Raw genomic sequence first — 21,272 nt, forward strand, 5'->3', positions numbered from 1 at the left:
TTGTGTGTGCGAATTACCAGATACAGTAGGCGGGCCTACTGTATCCCCCAGACATGGGGAACTTTCCCCAAATATGTAGCCCACTGCGGAGCGACGTTATTTGGGAAAGGAATACACTTTGATGGAAGTTGAGCTGAAGAAATGACTATCTCTTCAACTGAGATGACTATCTCTTCAACTGCCGACATCTGGACGGCTAAACATATAAGATTTCTAAATAAATGATCTGAAAACGAGTCAAGTTTGCAGCGTTTTTGGTAAGAGTGCAACTCAACAGCTCATGCTAAGCAGAGGACCCTCCAGAGTCCTTTGCTTAGCATGAGCCAGATATCAAATGATGGACACGTCATTGCCGGCTGCACACACAGAGAGGCTGTATTTGTGACAAGCACTGCAGCATCTGAAGAAGAGAATGAAAGGGCTGTGAGGGGTAATTGTAGGCATGGCTTATCCTCTGTGCGTGTGTGTGTGTGTGTGTGTGTGTGTGTGTGTGTGTGTGTGTGTGTGTGTGTGTGTGTGTGTGTGTGTGTGTGTGTGTGTGTGTGTGTGTGTTTGTGCGTCCGTGCGTGCGTGCGTTTGTGCGTGCGTGCGTGTGTGCGTGCGTGCGTGTGTGTGTGCATGTGTACTACAAGATAGTCATTCATATTTAAAGCTCCATTCCATGAGCACAGTATGAAGCCAACACTGCTGAAATGTTATCTGTCTGAAAATATAATTTCACTGTGAAATGTACAGTACAATCTGAGGTTGAGGTTTTCCAGCAAGGACCGACATTATGTGAAAACATGTCCCTTACCTTAACAAAAAGACAGAGTCTAGCAATGGCACGGCTTCCCTTCACTGTACTGTATGCACGTACAGTACAGTAGCTGAACTGTGTGGTTCACTGTAAGCATGCAATATGGGCAGAGCTGTGATTGACGTAGCAGAGCTACAGTAGAGTTAGGATCCGGAACCGGAGGAACTACAGGAACCGGATCCAACATTGAGGAACCGGAATCGGTCTGCTATACAATTACAATACCAGTGATTCTCAGACTTTTAAATTTCAAGGACCACCATAGCTCTGAGAGTGTACAAATGGAACCAAATGGACACGTAAGGGTCCATTTGTACACTCTCAGAGTTACAGATCTGTAAGGGACCATTTGGAACCCCCTATAGGAATCGTTAAAGGGAACTGTTAAAGGTAGGGTAAGTGATATCTTTGGGTTAAAACAAAAAGTATTTTGTTAAAAGGTTAAAGCACTATATTCTGATAGTAATCATTGCTATAGAGTGTTTGTTCAGTAACAGGAGTCTCCCCGTCTCTCCAGCTCTTTAATAAACAGAAAATACATTTTCCGGTAGGTGTCAAAATCTCAGCCAATCAGGAGAAAGTACCTATTTTTAAGCTTCATTTTTATAGTGTTCCACTTCAAATTTTGCCTGCTCATTTCTTAGTTTCATCACTTCCAATTTCACTTGTTTAATCTATATCCTGATTGAGTTCTCTATCCTGATTGGATAAAATTGGAAATGAAACTGAAACTGAAACGAAAATGCATTTTCTGTTTTATAAAGAGCTGGAGAGACAAGGAGACTCCTAATACTGAACAAACACTCTATAGCAATGAGTACTATCAGAATATAGAGCTATTTAACACTTATTTTAACCAAAGAAAATCACTTACCCTACCTTTAACACATCGACCGCCAGAGGTTAATCTCATAATGTACTCACCAGTGCCAAGGTGTTTTTGTTGTTTTTTAGTTTTTTTCATGTCGCCATAGATCTTGTTAAAATCCTTAAGATTGAGCCGTACAAGGTCTGTTTACATCCGCGACATCCCACTGTATCTCCCAGTGAAGACCACGTGTCAAACGGGGTATCCATGTTGTAGTTAGAGCGGATTACGTTAAACAGTGAAATGCGAGGAGAAAAAACTACAGGAAGAGAATTGAGTTTCAGTTTCGTCTGTAGAACGAGAGCGGACGTGATCGTCAAAACCGGATCCCAAATAATTCTATTTCCGGTCATCAAACCGGAAACGGAAGTGGATCAAAAAAAATCCGAAAGTGAACCCGGAAGTGAATAGCGCGAAAAGACTGTGGACCGTAGGGCTACGGTCTCGGCGCTTAACAGTTGGATTTAACGGACCGTAGGACTACGTTCTTGGCGGTTAATGTGTTAAGCAATCAGACCGTTAAGAGGGAATCGTTAAGGAACCGGAATCGTAAAAATCCTTAAGGATCCCAACCCTAGTGTGAGCTGAGCTGTATGGTTTACTGTATGCAAATAGCAGCATGCATATTTTACCTAATAGGAACAGTATGTGAGAATGCTGCTCATTGACTATGCATTTCAGCATTCAGCACGATTGTGCCCTCCAAGCTCCAGGACGCATCACCGCCCTGTGCAACTAGATCCTGGACTGAACTGATAGAAAGACCCCAGGTCATGCAGACTGGTACCAGCACCGGTTGGACACACCACATGTGCACCGTCGTCATGGTGGCAAGTCAACAGTTCTTCTTCCTCCACAGACTGAAGAGGTTCGGCATCGACTCCAGGATACTCTGCATCTTCTACAGGTGCACCATATAGCAGGGGTCTTCAACAGGGGGTCCGGGACCCCTAGGGGGTCCTCAGAGTTACTACAGGGGGGCCGCCTAATATTTGTGTGATATGATGTATTTTTTTGCGTTAACCACTTGAACCCTAGCATCCCTTTTCTGAGGAAAATAGCAGATCTACAATGCCTCGCACTGCAAGGCGTTGTGAGCTTGTAGATCGGCTATTTTTGGCAAAGAGGTATAGGTGTAGACTAGCATACATGGGCAACTGGGGCTTGCATGCGGCCCCCACCTTCACTTAATGCGGCCTGCAGGTTAATATCAGAATACTGATATATTATTGATTTCAGCTGTTACAATTCCAAACATGCAAACATGACCCGCTTTAATTACTTCAGTCTATATTAGTAGCTTAATGACTAGAATTACATTTCTTTTTTATGTCCAATGTATTTGTATTTAAGCTCATAACGTTAACATAAGTATAACTAAATGTATTTGAAATTACTTTTCAGGATTCCAATTCAAAAATAGCACCCAAAAAAATCAGGATTCCAATAAAAAAAATTGCAAAAATAGCAGATCTACAAGCTCATAACGCGTCGTACTGCGACGCGTTTTGAGCTTGTAGATCGGCTATTTTTGCTACTTTTGTGTGACATAGAATGGCAAAGTATGGCATTAATTTTCAAAAATTATGGAGATAAGAGGTGTCTGCCCGACAGTATATGCAATGTGGCCCTCTGGAGTGAGTGTGGAATGGCCCTCTCCATCATCAAAGTTGCCCACCCCTGGTATAGAGGGAAAAAAGAGCAGACCAACTAAAAAAAATAGTTTAATCTGAAATACAATTTTATGCAATATAGAGGGGTCCCTGCTTCATCTCTCTCTCAGCTAGGGGGTCCGTGGCCTGAAAAACGTTGAAGACCCCTGCCTGGTACAGAAGATGCTCCTACACCCGCGACCACAAGACTCTGCAGAGGAAGCAGCACATCATGCAGGACCTCTCTCTACACCCAGAGTAAGGCCCAGAGGATCATCATATCCCAGTCACCCCAGTAATGGACTGTTCACTCTGTTACCATCTGGAAAACGGTAGTCTGGACCAATCTAGTAGGGACAGGGCCAGTTTCAATCCTCAGGCCAAAGACTTCTTAACTCCTAACTATGAAACCCACATCCACCGTGTGGATTCAACTTGAACTTGAAATTCACACATGTACGCAGGCACACACAGACACACACACACACACACACACAGGATTGCTCCTCTGCCCTGAGACTTCCCACAAATCATCATTTAGGGCCCGTACACACTGCAGGAGATTGGGTCCGAGATTGCTGTCGCCGACATTTTTTGGCGCTCGCCGACAAAACCTCCCGATCTGACGCAGATCGGCCTTTGATCTGCGAGATAATGCTCGCTCTGTGTGAAAGGTTCCGCGAGACGATGTGGCCGCGATTATCCGCTCTGCGACGGCTTTCCGACCGTTTTCAGATAACTACCATGTTAGATATTCAGCTCTGTCCCAGACAGGAGATCGGACAGTATCATACATTATGAAAGGGTCTGCGAGGAGATCCCAGCTACAGCCAATGAGAGCACATTACAGCCACCGTGGCCAGGGGAGCGTCGCTGGATCTGACCACAACAAACAGTCCCTACCGCAATATTACCGTCCAGTCCTGTATTAAGTTAACATTATAAAACAAAATGAGAGAGTGAGCGAGCCTGGTGGGCTGTTTATTTTAGAGGAATTGTACAGAGAGAGAGAGAGAGACAGACAGACAGACAGAGAGTGAGAGCAAGAGCGAGCTCTGTGTGTGTGTGTGTGTGTGTGTGTGTGTGTGTGTGAGTGTGCAGCATGTGCACGCTGTTATGAACAGCGTTGCCAGATGTTGCGAGAGAAATAAGCAACCAGGTCTATGAAAACAAGCCCAAGAAAAGGCCACTTGAGCACTTTAAACCTATTTACAAATACATTGGATATTTGAAAATAGCCGATCTACAAGCTCACAACGCGTCGCAGCTATTTTCAAATAAAAATCTTGAGAAAATTGTGGAATATTTTCCAAATCCACACAAATCTTGTATGGGGGTCAGTGATGGCACAACATATTTACAGAAGGGGGGTCTGCGGACAAATACATATTATGTGTTGTTTAAACCACTGGTTTAAACAACATTAGGAAACAAGGCCAAATAAGCAACTACACAAATAAGCCCAAAAAATGCACCCCGCAACAACCAATATTTACAAGCAACTCTACAGAAAAACAAGCCCAAAGTCGCTTATAATAAGCGGACATGGCAACGCTGTCACTGACGGCTTCTGCGCACTTGACTGCGAGAGAGAGAGAGAGAGGGAGAGAGAGAAAGAGCGAGAGAGGGGGAGAGGGAGAGGGAGAGAGGCATATATCACGGGATACGTCGATTAAAATGAATTGGAATAAACTCAAATGTATGTATTGGGTCTGACTCTGGAGATAGCATTCTAGTGAACTATCCTACAGTGTGTCAGCCCTTGTCGGGGATCAATCCTGTTGTGAAGACCACAACGATATTATGACAGCCGATTTCAAGAAATAAACTCCTGCAGTGTGTAATGCTTAACGATCAGATAACCCCCCGAGCACTTTAAGGTCCTGCAATGTGTACCTGCCTTAACACATCCACCGCCAGAGGTTAATCTCATAATGTACTCACCAGTGCCAAGGTGTTTTTGTTGTTTTTTTGTTTTTTTCATGTCGCCATAGATCTTGTTAAAATCCTTAAGATTGAGCCGTGAACGGTCTGTTTACATCCGCGAGATCTCCCTGTATCTCCCAGTGAAGACCGCATGTCAAACGGACTTCCATGACTGTAGTTAGAGCGGATTACGTTAAACAGTGAAATGCGAGGAGAAAAAACTACAGGAAGAGAATTGAGTTTCAGTTTCGTCTGTAGAATGGGAGCGGGCGTGATCGTCGAAACCGGATCCCAAATAATTCTATTTCCTGTCATCAAACCGGAAACGGAAGTGGATCAAAAAAATTCCGAAAGTGCACCCGGACCGCGCATGCGCGAAAAGACCGCAGCCCGTAGGACTACGGGCTCGGCGCTTAACCGTTGGATTTAACGGCCCGTAGAACTACGGGCCCGGCGGTAAAGGTGTTAAGGCTGGCTGTACTGAGGGGATTGAACAGACATTGGGGCATATACTGTACTAATTGGAGAGCCCTACTGAAATCCAGCCACACATTTAAAGGTCCTGTCTGGGTCTCCAACCATGGCTGCTGAAGTTGCTCCGAATTTAACCAATAACAATTATCTATTGATGAACAACAAGCACTCCAAGTCACCTTGTAAAAAGCTATATCCAGTGTGTGCGTGTGCGTGTGTGTGCGTGCGCGTCCATGCGTGTGTGTGTGTGTGTGTGTGTGTGTGTGTGTGTGTGTGTGTGCGTGCATCCGTGCGTGCGTACGTCGTTGTGCACATACCGTATGAGGTGAGATATCATTTCACAATGCAATCTCAAACACACACACACACACACAAAAACTCTCTCTCTCACACACACACACACACACACACACACACACACACACACACACACACACACACACACACACACACACACACACACACACACACACAGTATATGACATGAAATTGAAATGGTGAGTAGCAACGTCAGCCCAGGTCTTTCCATCCTCAGCAGATCCCATTCCCAACAGATTGGTTCTGAGAGTCAGAGTCACAACGCTGGGTTTATGACACCCAGCGAATGCCACCTTTTCAACGGCAAGGTCACAGCTGTCAAAAAGTGTCGGGCAAAATAGCCATTTCCACCTTAAAAGACCCTTTGATGCAAAGTAACCCGTACATTGGTGATCTTTAAGGGTGAACATGTGAGGGTGAAGACAAGCTTTCAATTATACTGACATGCAGTTAATACCATGCATTTTGCAACTCCATGGTTGACCGGAGTCCCCCGGGGCTCTATAATAGTGTGTTTTTTAGTTTTCGCTCTAAATTAAATATCTTCGCAGAAAAGAATATGGATCCTGAGGTTTAAAGGGATAGTTCACCCAAAAAAAATATTAGTTTCTATCGATTAGTCACCCCACGGAGACTTGAATTATTTTTTGTTTTTATATTATAATTTGATGACCAGCGGATCGGTAGGCAGTGGTTCCAGTAGGAGACAAAAAGGAGACTCTTTATGTCTCTTACCGGAACCGCTGCCGGTCATCAAATTATTGGCTTAGGAATGCGACAAAAACAAAAAAATATCATCTTTGCTAGCTAGATTATCTGTTCCCACTTCTTTCTGAGCGTCTGTCCCGAGAGACGACAGGATTGATGGAGGCTATATTCATGTCCTGCAAACACATTCATCAGCAGTGGGTTAGAAGGTCACTCAAAGAGACTCACAACACTTAGAGGGGACATAAACTTGTCTGACACAAATCCTCCTCCACTCAGCCATGCATGGCTAATAACTGTCAGAGGATGTGTGTAATAAAAACGGTGAGCATGTTATTTGTCCCTCCGGTCCAATCCATCTTCCACATAGCTAATCAGCTATGTTAATGACAGCAGAGGTCACTGCAGCAGTAGACATGCAGCTTCATGCACGCACGCGCAAAAAACACACACACACACACACACACACACACACACACACACACACACACACACACACACACACACACACACACACACACACACACACACACACACACACACACACACACACACACTTCTCTTCAATTAGGTACATGTATATCCCTGCATGCACCCAACAAATCCAGTCTCCTCGTAGAGAACTCAGCTCGTCTCACTTGTTTTGCACTGTACTGTGTGCTTGTGTGCTAATTTTGCTTTTGAAGAATCCCTCAGGTGGTGGTAATGGGGGTGGTGTGTGTGTGTGTGTGTGTGTGTGTGTGTGTGTGTGTGTGTGTGTGTGTGTGTGTGTGTGTGTGTGTGTGTGTGTGTGTGTGTGTGTGTGTGGGGTCTGCTCAGCGAGCCCTCCAACAATGCATGACTCACACACTGCAATCAATCTCCGTCTGCACAAAGATACAGGGGGCCCTGGGTGGTTGAGAGCAGCACCACTACGGACCTCCAGACACCACTGAGTGGGAGGAGGGTGTGAGTGTACACTTTACTGTGGGAGTTCCCCTCGAAACTGGGATCTGAAATCTGTTCCAGAGGAGACTAATGAGCATTGTGCTAAAACAAAATATCATATGTCAGCGTGGCCTCAACAACAACTGAGAAATGTACAATGGTTCCTCAGGGTGTGGAGGAGTGTTTTTCTCAGTATGGGAGAAGGACGGGAGCTCTACAGCATCTCTCTGTCTGCATGTGTCTCTGTCTCTGTGCTCGCTTGTCTCTCTGTCTCTCTGCCTGCCTGTCTCTCTGTCTCATTGCCTGCCTGTCTCTCTATCTCTCTACCTGTCTGTCTGTCTTTCTGTCGGCCTGCCTGTCATTCTGTCTCTATTTCTTGGCCTGCCAGTCTCTCTGTCTGCCTTTCTCCCACACACCCATATGTCCCTCGATGCACTCCAGGGATGTACACAGCTCGTGGGAGATTTAGTGCCTGTGAAATTGAACAGTATTTATGCTACTGCGAATGAGAGAGAGAGAGAGAGAGAGAGAGAGAGAGAGAGAGAGAGAGAGAGAGAGAGAGAGAGAGAGAGAGAGAGAGAGAGAGAGAGAGAGAGAGAGAGAGAGAGAGAGAGAGAGAGAGAGAGAGAGAGAGAGAGGACAAAGTAGTATACTGTAGGAAAAGGTAGCATGAAGTTAAGAAAAATAAAAAAGGAATAGAGAGACTCATCGCAAACAATTTAGTTCAATGTCTGGGGTTCAACTATTGGCTGAGGATCCTCAAAAGACATCACATTAGAGGAGATGCTTGTCTATTTGCTTAGAGAAGAACGGCTAAGGCATTAGGCTCCATTAGAGGGAGAGGGAAAGGGACCACATTGTTAACTATTCCATCCATTTAACTCTCAGTTAAAAACTAAATACAAAAATAAATGGCATTTTGTTGCCTCATTAGGTGGGTAATTTATTTTGTTTCAAATTTGACATAGAGGACAAACCCCTTGAGATGCTTGAGAGATCTCATTTTCAAGGGAGCCCTCGTGGAGTTAACAAACTTTTAAACAAACACAAAAACAACAGCAGCACAAAACAATCAAAATAGTATCATCAACAAGGACACACACATAAGGGCTCTCCCTCCATCCCAGAGAACAGCTATCACAGCTACTTCTGTTTCCCGCCTGGGAAACAGAAGGTCCTCGATTTGCATCCTTGAGCAAGACACTTAACTCCTAACTGCTCCCTGAGGTGCTGCCCCTGTAGCTGCCCACTGCTCCTGATACTCACTCTGGGCCAGTGGTTCTCAACCAGTGGTCCGGGGACCACCAGTGGTCCTTGAGGAGGTTCCAGGTGGTCCCCAGCTAAATGATGGAAAGTTACCAAATTAACCCTATAGATCTACAGTATAGCTCTTGAGAGTTAAATTATTGTTAAACATCTGCATTACTTAATTTACAATAAGTCTAAACAATTAGAGAATGTAGAATAATTGTTATTTTGCTCAAAGTTTTCCTGTTATCTCCTATGGCACCCACATCAATACAGCATGGAATTGTGGACAAAATCTTATCCAACGATAACAAAATATTAAACGTTTTGGGTCTGAGAGGCTAAATCTCATCAAATGGTGGTCCGTGGCTCAAATGCCGAATAAATAATGGACCTTGATATGAGAAGGGTTGAAAACCACGGCTCTAGGCTATTGTCTCAGGTCGCTTCTCTCTACACCTGCAATCTGGTTCCTAGCGGAGCCCCCACAGCCTGCTGAATAAACACTTTACCTGGGCAGCAGTTCAGAGCCTGGCCCAGACCAAAACGGTCCAGGCAGGGGGTAGAGGAGTTCCAATAAGCCTCTACAATCATCCCTCTCTGCAAATATCCCTCCATCTGCGCATCAGCACTAGCAGGTGGAGAAGGAAGGCCCGATCCCTCCATCACTCACTACTCTGACAGAGGAGGTGGAGCGGGGAGGAAGAGGAGAGGGGAGACTAGACATGTGGATGCAGGCATACATTAGGAACTGATAGATGCCATTCTATAAACTAGACCAGTGCTTTTCATACGAAGGTCCATTATTTATTCGGCATTTGAGCCACGGACCACCATTTGATGAGATTTAGCCTCTCAGACCCAAGACTTTGAATATTTTGTTATCAATTTTGTCCACAATTCCATGCCGTTATGTGGTACCAATAGGAGAGATAACAGGCAAACGTTGATCAAAATAACAATTATTTAATTAAGTAATGCAGATGTTTAACAATACATTTAAACCAAATGGACCCTTACGGGTCCATTCGGTTTCATTTTACGCTCTCAAGAGTTCAAGATCTATAAGGGATTCATTTTGTTTACCAACTCTCCATCACCTGGAACCTCCTCAAGGACCACTGGTGGTCCCTGGACCACTGGTTGAGAACCACTGAACTAGACTGTCAGGATAGCCAGAGATGTACAGCAGCAATTACACTATTTCCCACATCTCAACGAGAGCTGACAGGACAGTACACAGGTAGTAGGTCTCTCTTCCTCATTCTGCTAGAGACACCAGCTCTGCTGTTACACCAGAACAGTCATTTAGCATCGCACAACGCCCACATGCACGGCTGTGTGGATGACAAGGAGCTGTCTTGTGCCGTCAACGTGAGCGTTAGCGGGGCTGAGTTAAGGCAGGTACACATTGCAGGACCTTAAAGTGCTCGGGGGGTTATCTGATCGTTAAGCATTACACACTGCAGGAGTTTATTTCTTGAAATCGGCTGTCATAATATCGTTGTGGTCTTCACAACAGGATTGATCCCCGACAAGGGCTGACACACTGTAGGATAGTTCACTAGGATGCTATCTCCAGAGTCAGACCCAATACATACATTTGAGTTTATTCCAATTCATTTTAATCGACGTATCCCGTGATATGCCTCTCTCCCTCTCCCCCCTCTCTCGCTCTTTCTCTCTCTCTCTCTCTCTCTCTCTCTCTCTCGCAGTCAAGTGCGCAGAAGCCGTCAGTGACAGCGTTGCCATGTCCGCTTATTATAAGCGACTTTGGGCTTGTTTTTCTGTAGAGTTGCTTGTAAATATTGGTTGTTGCGGGGTGCATTTTTTGGGCTTATTTGTGTAGTTGCTTATTTGGCCTTGTTTCCTAATGTTGTTTAAACCAGTGGTTTAAACAACACATAATATGTATTTGTCCGCAGACCCCCCTTCTGTAAATATGTTGTGCCATCACTGACCCCCATACAAGATTTGTGTGGATTTGGAAAATATTCCACAATTTTCTCAAGATTTTTATTTGAAAATAGCTGCGACGCGTTGTGAGCTTGTAGATCGGCTATTTTCAAATATCCAATGTATTTGTAAATAGGTTTAAAGTGCTCAAGTGGCCTTTTCTTGGGCTTGTTTTCATAGACCTGGTTGCTTATTTCTCTCGCAACATCTGGCAACGCTGTTCATAACAGCGTGCACATGCTGCACACTCACACACATACGCACACACACACACACACACACACACACACACAGAGCTCGCTCTTGCTCTCACTCTCTGTCTGTCTGTCTCTCTCTCTCTCTCTCTCTCTGTACAATTCCTCTAAAATAAACAGCCCACCAGGCTCGCTCGCTCACTCTCTCATTTTGTTTTATAATGTTAACTTAATACAGGACTGGACGGTAATATTGCGGTAGGGACTGTTTGTTGTGGTCAGATCCAGCGACGCTCCCCTGGCCACGGTGGCTGTAATGTGCTCTCATTGGCTGTAGCGTGGATCTCCTCGCAGACCCTTTCATAATGTATGATACTGTCCGATCTCCTGTCTGGGACAGAGCTGAATATCTAACATGGTAGTTATCTGAAAACGGTCGGAAAGCCGTCGCAGAGCGGATAATCGCGGCCACATCGTCTCGCGGAACCTTTCACACAGAGCGAGCATTATCTCGCAGATCAAAGGCCGATCTGCGTCAGATCGGAAGGTTTTGTCGGCGAGCGCCAAAAAATGTCGGCGACAGCAATCTCGGACCCAATCTCCTGCAGTGTGTACGGGCCCTTACACAACACAACGCAGTTTAACAAGCTTTGTTCCTCATTACAGCACACAGTATAGCTGCTGAGATTCGTGACAAAGTGAAGACCAAACATCTGTTTCCGCAACAAAAAACATGACAGCTGACACACAACCCAGGGACTGTCCCTCTCTCCTCCTCCACCGCACCAAGCTTGTCCCTCGTCCCCACCAGGCAAGTCATATTCTAACACAAGTCATAACTGTCAAACCCACACATCTTAAGTTGGACCCAGCTGCCAGAGCCTCCTGAGAATGAAGAATTCTTTTAAATGTGCAGTAAGTCTGTGAATTCAAAGCAGGAATCAGAACAGCAGCTGAAAGACAATGACGCTAACACAGGCGTGTGTGCGTGTGTGCGTGTGTGCGTGTGTGTGTGGGCCTTGGTGTATACCTCACGGTGTGGGCTATTGGTGTGAATGCTACACGCTAAAATATGGACCCAAATGGACCATGTGTACACTCAGATCTAAATGACACTGAGAGATTTAACTGTAATCCTCAGATCCGAGGGTGAAGAGACCACATGCCTCACATGTACACAAACACAAACAGACAGTTACAAACACACTCACTGACAGTCAGTCCGACTCCGTATCCCACTGTTCTGGTCTCAATCAATCAATTAATCAATCAGTCAATATGCAGTTCATAAGAGTACTTCCAAAAACATAGTCAAATTTATACAGGTCAGCTCCACGCAAATAAAAACGAGATATTAAACTCAAATGCACAATGGTAAAAGTACATATTGTTGCTGCCGGTTGGAAACCTCATACAGTGTATGTCCAAAACTGTTACTTTTCAGGATTCAAATTCAAAAATACTTTTACTAGGGCATTCATTTACAAAAAAAGTTCAATGTGGAGATAAGAGGTTTCTGCCCGACAGCAACGATATGCAGCACTGATCTGGGACCAGATTGCTGTGGGCAGTTCTACTTCCCCGGAGCTCCTGCTGAGAAGGCAGACCTCCAAATTCATCAAACCAATACCTGCCAGGCAGCGGTCCAGGAGGAATGCTGCTGAGTGAAACATGCATTAACCACTTACGCCCTATTTCATACTACTATGGCTATTCGAAAATAGACGATCTACAAGCTACAAGTTAAGTGACAAATTTGAGTACTTTTACTTTGGTACTTTAAATACATCTTCATGCTGATACTTTTGTACTTTTACTCAAGTCAAATTTTTTATACAGGACTTTTACTTAATACAGGACTTTTTATATTGTGGTATTGTTACTGTTAAAAATATCTGTCCTGTCCCCAAATGTCCAAAGGGAAAAGTGACACGCTGTTCAGCTGACTATTTTGATGTCCCGTGAACCCTGAGGACAAACCCGGTCAGCACAGCTGTGAACAGACAGCTGACACGGCAGCTACACAATAAAACACAACTCCCATGAGTCTGATTGACACGAGCCACCAGGTCTGTAATGACAGTTTGACCTCCAATCCCCAACCAGCCCATGCCTCCTCACTCTCACGTCCCAGATGAGACTATGTTTTTGGGGCGTTCTTTCTGGCAGACATGGCAATGTGTTGTGGTGTGATGTGTGCACGCGTGCATGTGTGAAAAAGAAATGGAGAGGGCCGAAAGAAAGTCTCCAGGAAACAAACGTTTCTTCGTCCAGTTTCCCCATGCAAGCTAATCATCATTGTGGCCGTAAGCACAACAGAATAGCACAGTTTTTCATTTCATTGGATTATGAATACGTACGTATTCATGCCCATGGAGTGATACTGTAGCTTTGCATGTGCTGCAATGAATAATACATTAAATGCATCTGATGAAGCTCTTTCTCTTGTTATATATGCGTGTGCGCATGCACACACTCTGTGTGTGTGTGTGTGTGTGTGTGTGTGTGTGTGTGTGTGTGTGTGTGTGTGTGTGCATGTCCTTGTGCACATACCGTATGAGGTGAGACATAATTTCCCAATGCAATCTCAAACACACACGCAGACAAAAACTCTCTCTCTCTTAGGAACAAAGCACACACACACACACACACACACACACACACACACACACACACACACACACACACACACACACACACACACACACACACACACACACACACACAGTAAATATAATCTCTTTACAGACAGAATGAAGGAATGTATATCACATTATGGATAACCGCTTCAAAAAGGCAAAGAGGCATTCAGAGGCATAAAATATAACCCATCATTTCTCCCTATCTGCAGTAAATATTGCCACATACTGACATTATGCTTTCAACAATGCAATGACTTGGAATTCACATCAGCATATTTCAGTAACATACGGATAAAACTTTATTACTGTAACCCCAGAGGGGAAATTTGGTTGTACAGAAGCAACCAAAACAGGTACAGCAACAATATAGAACTATATAAAAGTAGGAAATCATGTATAATACAACTCTAAAAGTCCTAGAGCCTCCAATAAAAGGGAATCACTAAAAGAGAGGTGTTTCACCAAGATGGGTGTGGTTTAGCAGGACGTAGCAGTGCACGCTTCTGAACAACAAGGTAGGCACACTCTCTTCTGTTTACATTATGTACTGTAGCTAGATAGTGGGATGTTAGCTAGGATAATGTTTGAATGTATTGAAATAATGAATGTTTTTTATAACAAATGCATGACTATTTACTGTACAACATCACTTGACAACAAGGCAAGGTGTGCCGACAACAAGGTCTTGAGCCATGTGAGCGTGCCTGAGCGAGTAACCGATGGCCTCGCACGTCAACTTGCATATCAATAGGGTTGGAATATAATCTATTAGAATCTATATAGCATTTGCACATACTCTAGTAGGCTACCTCAATATTGATATGAAACTTGGTTCAGCAACCTTGTTAATCTTCAATGTAGCTAACTTAGCTTTGATTATAGCCAGTGGTGGAAAGTAACTAAGTTCATTTACTCAAGTACTGTACTTAGGTACAATTTTGAGGTACTTTTACTTTACTGGAGTATTTCCAATTGTCAGTACTTTTACTTCTACTCCACTACATCTCAGAGGCAAATATAGTACTATTACTCCACTACAATTATTTGAAAACTTTTATTTTAGTTACTAGTTACTTTGCAGTTATAAATGATTACATTATAAAACATACATTAACCACTTTAGCCCTATTTTATACATAGGCTATTTGAAAATAGCCGATCTACAAGCTCACAACGCGTCGCATCGCAAACTAACATTTTAGTACTTTTACTTTTGGTACTTTAGGTATATTTTGATGCCAATACTTTTGTACTTTTACTCAAGTAAATGTTGATTTCCAGACTTTTACTTGTAACAGAGTACTTCTACATTGCAGTATTGATACTTTTACTTAAGTAAAACATTGGAGTACCTTTTCCACCACTGATTATAGCTTGACAAGATGAGCCCATGTGAGCTGTAAAGAACGTGAGGGGCAGTCCCCAGGTGAAACACTGCTGGGTTTTAGGGAGTCCCTCTTATTAAATGTCATATCAGTATCGGTACAGTGTGTGCATTATTGCTGCAAGGAGGAACGTGAGATGTGTCTTCCAATGTGCCTGGACTTGACCGCTGCATAACCTATGTGGTGTCCCATGTGCCTGAGCGGAACTACACACACATCCTATCAACTGCTAATAATTCATTTCCGTCCTCGAGGACTGCCCAGGATGAATCACGCACACACTCTCTCTTTCTCTACACCGTCCTCATCTATCCTGTATTGATCGGGCCGACGGGCCTCTCTGCGAGTCTGCGTGGTGCTCAGTTCATCGATCAGGGCACGGACAGAGATCAGATCCTCTCACACTCCTGTTCGGAGGCTCCTCTGAGAGTTGGGGAAATACTGACCGCCCAGATTGGAGTGACAACACAAATTGCCTTTTCGATGGATCCTAATTAGTCTTAATAAAAGGCTTTCTTTTGGGATGCTTGGTTGGTTTGGGCATAACATTAAATGCAAAGCTGGTTGCTCATTAATCTAGATTAATCTAATTCTAACTTCCAAACTAGTGACTACAGTGTTTCGTATTGCAGCCTTCTCTATTTTGAGGACAATTTCATTTCTTCTATGGATGTGCTAGCCAAAGCTTAGCCACAATACACTTTTGATATCAAGTCACAGATGGAGGCCTTCAGGGGATTGTGCATGAAGCTCTAGCGATTCAGTGACGTCCTTATTATGAACCAAGTCAATGGCAGATTATGGTAATGTGATATAAGAGAGAACAGTGACTAATATGTTGTGTGAACATTGTATACTGTAGGATGCAGTATTTTTAGCTGCAGTAAGTAAAACGGGCAAATCCAGGAAGCTCTTCCTGTCATCATGTGTGTACAGTACATACACACAGAGGTACACACCTGCACATATACATACATTAACAACAGCCACTACTAACAGGGGTGTTGCATAAAAGATCACATATCACGTGATACACAGAATAGATGTGCACTGATCTGTTAGACTGAACCATAGCGCTGTCACATCACACCTACAGTACAAGGCTGTCACTGTCATTCATTTACTTCTAATGAACCAACAAGCAAATAAGACAGTCATCTACCATTTGCTTACACACTATACACCCGTTCTCATCTCTTTCTCTCTCTCTCTCTCGCTCCCTTTTCTCCTATCATCCCTCTCTTCCTCTCTGCCCCCTCTCTCTCTTAATCTAACCACACATACATTCTCCTCTTTGCTTCCCTAGACAGGTGCCAGTGGTGTGTGTGTGTGTGTGTGTGTGTGTGTGTGTGTGTGTGTGTGTGTGTGCGTGTGTATGACTGTGCATGCGTTTGTATGTGACCCTGCATTTTAATTGTGTGTTGGTGTGTGCATGCATTTTGTATGTGGATGTGCGTTTTGTGTGTGTGTGTGTGTGTGTGTGTGTGTGTGTGTGTGTGTGTGTGTGTGTGTGCGAGTGTGTGCGTGTGCGTGTGTGCGTGCGTGCGTGCGTGCGTGCGTGTGTGCGTGCGTGCGTGCGTGCGTGCGTGCGTGTGTGTGTGTGTGTGTGTGCGTGTGTGTGTGTGTGCGTGCGTGTGTGTGTGTCTGACTGTTCATAGGAGCCAGCTGATGGGTATCAGCCTCATCCGGAGCCTCATTCATCCCCAGGGACAAGGGTCCATTCACCTCTTGGCTTTTCACACGGCAGGTTCACACTGGACGCGGAAGCACTGCGAATTGCTTCAAAGTGACGTTATGGCCCAAACAGGAGCCTGGCTGTTCAGCACATTTCTCGGGTTGGAGCGTGTTGCTCCAACAGCTGTTGCAACAGCATCCTAACATTTATCTTTATGGGTGTTGTATTTGTGAAACATGCTCCGACTGTAGTACATCTCCCTGTATTCCTCCTCTTCAAATGCTAGTAAAATGTATTCCTCTCACTCTCTTTACAACAGAGGAATAATAACACATATTTATACAGTATTATTGTAATGATACAGCCTACAGCTTTTTTCTTGTTTCTGTTTGGTCAATACCAGGATTATCTTTGCCGTCATTCTGTCTGACTTACTGGAAAGTATTGATAATAATTGACATATTTAAACCTTAAGGGTGGTGTAAGTGATAGAGAATTAGAGATAGCTCTATATTCCCCCAGTAATCATTGCAATAGTAAACAGAAAATCCAATTTCAAGTTGGGATACCAATTTCTTCCCATCAGGAGAGACAACTCACACAGCGCACAAGATAAACAGGTGAAATTGGAAGTGGGGGGGGGGGGGGGTAGCAGACAGAATTGGAACTGGAACACTATTCAATTGAAGCTGATCTCTCTTCTGATTGGGTGAAATTGATGACCCGCCTAAAAATGTGTTTTCTAGTGCAGGAGTGGAGAGGCGGGGAGACCCCTGTTACCGAACAAACACTGCAATGATTGCTATCAGAATAGAGCTCTAACCTTTTAACAAAAAAAGGTTTTGTTTAAACCAAAGAATATGACTTACAACACCATTATTAACATCTTTGTTTATCAAATTCTTATGTATTTCTTTTTGCGGCCCGGTGCTAAAATAGAAGAAGAAAAAGAACAGATGCCAAAACTATCACTACACTCCTGCTGAACACACAGAAGGTGTGAATGGTCCAATTGGTTAGCATGGTCCCCAAAAGGAAACTGGCTGGCACGCCCTGCACATCACAGAGCTCCCACGTCGAGTGTGAACCCGTCGAGTCGACATTCACAGACCCCTGGGTAGATTCCCACACACACACTCACACTTGCATGCACACACGCTCACGTGCACGCGCGCGCGCACACACACACACACACACACACACACACACACACACACACACACACACACACACACACACACACACACACACACACACACACACACACACACACACACACACCTTATTCAACTCATTATTAACAGGCCCTTGAGCCTCTTTTCACACATGTAGAGGCAGATACACCACAGGCAGATACACCACAGCAAGCATCACAGCTAGCATCACAGCTAGCATAGGAAAGCTATTACAGACCAAGTGATGAACAGCAGGAAGATGTGTCAGACATTTGTTCCCTTTCTGGCCGATATTCGAGAAATGGTCACATGGACTGCCAACCAGGATATTCATGGCCTAATCTGACATGCTTGTCGCCACAAGGCAAACATGTCAACCTATGACGCCATCTTGTCGAGTGAGAGAGGTGAGTTCATAACAGAAACACACAAAGGACAACATGTAGATAGGACGACAATGGTGACAATGAACGACTGAGGTCAGAGGTCAAGGTTTAGTAGAACCTATTGACCCAGTGTCACAGACTTCATTCATGAAATATATGCTTTTCTGATGCCAGTGAGTTTGTCCATGTTTTCGATTGGTCATATGCTTCAAACACTGCCCCTTTTATGCACACACAGCTAGATTAGAAAGTCAGTTGCCAACGAGTTGATAAAAACCTTCATGTGGTTGTGACTGCTTAGTGTGATTGTGACTGCCAGGTTCAGTGAAGTCAGATAATGAAAATATATTCTGGGTATATTGAATTTGCTGCAGAACACAGGCCCCCTGTGGCGGCACATTCATATGTGTGTGCATGTTTACAGTATTCCTCCCCCCCCAAAAAATCCATAAATTCATAAATTAAGTTGAAAATAAAAATGGGGCCTCCTCCAAGAGCCACAGTATAATTCAGACACCGCATTCCGCCTCTATGGTTTCATCACTATGGAGGTAGTGTTTATACATGGCCATATCGCGCCTACGCATCCTGCATGTGTAGCCGTCTCGGAGCTGGCTGCATGCTGTGACTCAGTCCGTAATGAAGCCTTTCTGTCCATCTCCCCTGCTGCTACAGACTGTGTGAGCCCACTAGCTCCATCCCTGGAAATACTGGACGCTCATCCTCCAGCCTGACCCTCATATACATCACATTCACACTGAAAAGAGCACTGTCACATTAATGAGACCGACGTGGTACTGTTTACATTCGGTAAGACAGCCCTTCCCCGAGTCCCCTCAGTGGGTGGGGCGGAGCTGATGGCAGATCCTTGTTTAGATCCTCATCTCCCCCCAACCCCTCCCTATCACGTCTGATGTGGACAGGATGAACAACTGAAAACCATTTAGAGATAAAAAGGAGGTGGCTTTATCGACTTCACATGTACTGTAATAGGATTATGTGACACAACGCTAAAGGTACAGATCAACCCTCAAGTCTTACATAGGCTAGAGCGTTAGGCAATCACCCATTTAACAAACTGTGTTCAACGGCAGCCTGTTAGCAGAGCTGAACATTGATTGTCTAATCTAAAATAATCTGCTTCGGTGCTGTTGGAAATCCACTTCATTTCCAATTCCAGGGCTCATAATTGAATTTTTCTGCAACCGTATTACATCTGAATTAGAATTATCCTTTTCTTTTCATAGCTTCATCTGTCTCCCCCTTTCCTTGACAAAAGGTGCACAGACAAGCAGGTAGAGATTGAATAAAATAAGGCCTTTAAAATCCAGACCTGGTTCATTTGCAGATGTTGTGATAAGCCAATAAACAATGGCTTAAAACTTTGCATGCATTTTGTATGTGTGTGTGTGTGCGTGCGTGCGTGCGTGCGTGGATGCGTGCATGTGTGTGTACGTGCATGTGTGCATGTGTTAGCCAAATACAAAATATGAGCGAGAGATAGAGAGAGATAGAGAGAGATAGAGAGAGAGAGAGAGAGAGAGAGAGAGAGAGAGAGAGAGAGAGAGAGAGAGAGAGAGAGAGAGAGAGAGAGAGAGAGAGACAGAGACAGAGACAGAGACAGAGACAGAGACAGAGATTGGAAAACATCAACTTAATCTGTCAGAAGAAAATATTAGACAGCTTATTTCTTCTCAGGGTTCATTCATTCCACTGCTTCTATTCTAAGCCAAAAGCCGCTTGCATTTTTGGGGGGTGACACAGCGCCTCAATGCCACACATTGTCAATCACAAAAGAAAGGAGTGTGTACTGTGTAATTAGTCTGGCAAGTTTATAAAGCCTTGTTGGTATGCACACGTATTATATCCTAAATATACTGAATTCACAGTCAACTAAATCTAGGAAATGTCTGGGTGAATTGAACCATACAGGTAATGGACACACTTTTGTTCACTACTGCATATTGTTGTGGACCTGTGTGTATGTGTGTGTGTGTGTGTGTGTGTGTGTGTGTGTGTGTGCGTGCGTGTGTGCGTTTGTGCGTACGTATACGTGCGTGTGTTCGTGCGTGCGTGCATGTGTAGCAATCCGTGGCTTATTAGGAATTGCACTGAAAGATGTTTCTCGCTCTGTGCAGCGCATGCTGTTATTTACCTCAGGGTAAAGGCAGGGAATCGTTTTTAAAAATTCATGCTAAAAAAAACGATGACGTGTGTAAAACAAAATTCTGCATGGATCAGCCTATCTTTACAATAAAGTCTTACCGAGTTTGTATGATGACATAATGAAACCATGATATAATTGATGCACAGAGGGGGGGGGGGGGATTAAAAAAAAAACTGACCGTGGGGGCCCCCTGGTGGTTTGTGACCCGCTGCATTTAAAACGGATGAAACAGCTAAAATCCGCCTCTGCCGATGATGTGTAACTCTATGGTTTCCATGGAGAGCTTTATCCAATCAGCTGTGAGTCTGAGCCCCATACAGTAGCTTATACCCAAGGCTCTCCTCAACACAAAACAATTCCTCGGCACAATGTTATTAATGAGATTATAACCCATACAGCTACAGCTATTTCTTTTCCGTACTATCAGAAATACTTATGGCCTGCCTGTATAGCTTGATTTCAGTATATTTAAAACAGAAAAAAAGAGTCAAGCAACAGATTGAGGAAACATTCCAGCAGTGTGAAATGCATTCCACAGTATTTATGCAGTGAAGTCATGGTTTATATATAATATTGTACTCACAGGCATATGTCATGGAGAAGCTGTTCCCCATCTTGACCATATCCACCTGCGGCACCAGTTTGGGGATATCCTGGTGATGGGAGAGCGCGAACCGAAACACCTCATATTCGTGCGATCCGGTTGGGAATAACCCTCCTGTAAGAGGACAAGGAATATACCAGAGTGGTGTTAATATTATTGGGATATTTG

At 44.2% G+C, this 21,272-nt stretch overlaps 1 protein-coding gene across 1 annotated transcript in view; it reads right to left on the reverse strand.

The window, feature by feature from the left end:
• The window catches only part of LOC308076274 (glutamate receptor 1-like), a gene marked incomplete at its 5' end in the record, with an annotated part of 81,263 nt that overhangs the window by 59,669 nt on the left and 322 nt on the right, over positions 1-21,272 (reverse strand). The window contains one exon of the mRNA XM_080416487.1: positions 21,084-21,218. Within this exon, the coding sequence (XP_080272613.1) occupies positions 21,084-21,218 (135 nt within the window). The remainder of the gene's footprint in view (positions 1-21,083; positions 21,219-21,272) is intronic.

This window comes from Gymnoscopelus braueri, assembly GCF_963280865.1.
Source record: "Gymnoscopelus braueri genome assembly, chromosome: 20".
Lineage (NCBI taxonomy): Eukaryota > Metazoa > Chordata > Actinopteri > Myctophiformes > Myctophidae > Gymnoscopelus > Gymnoscopelus braueri.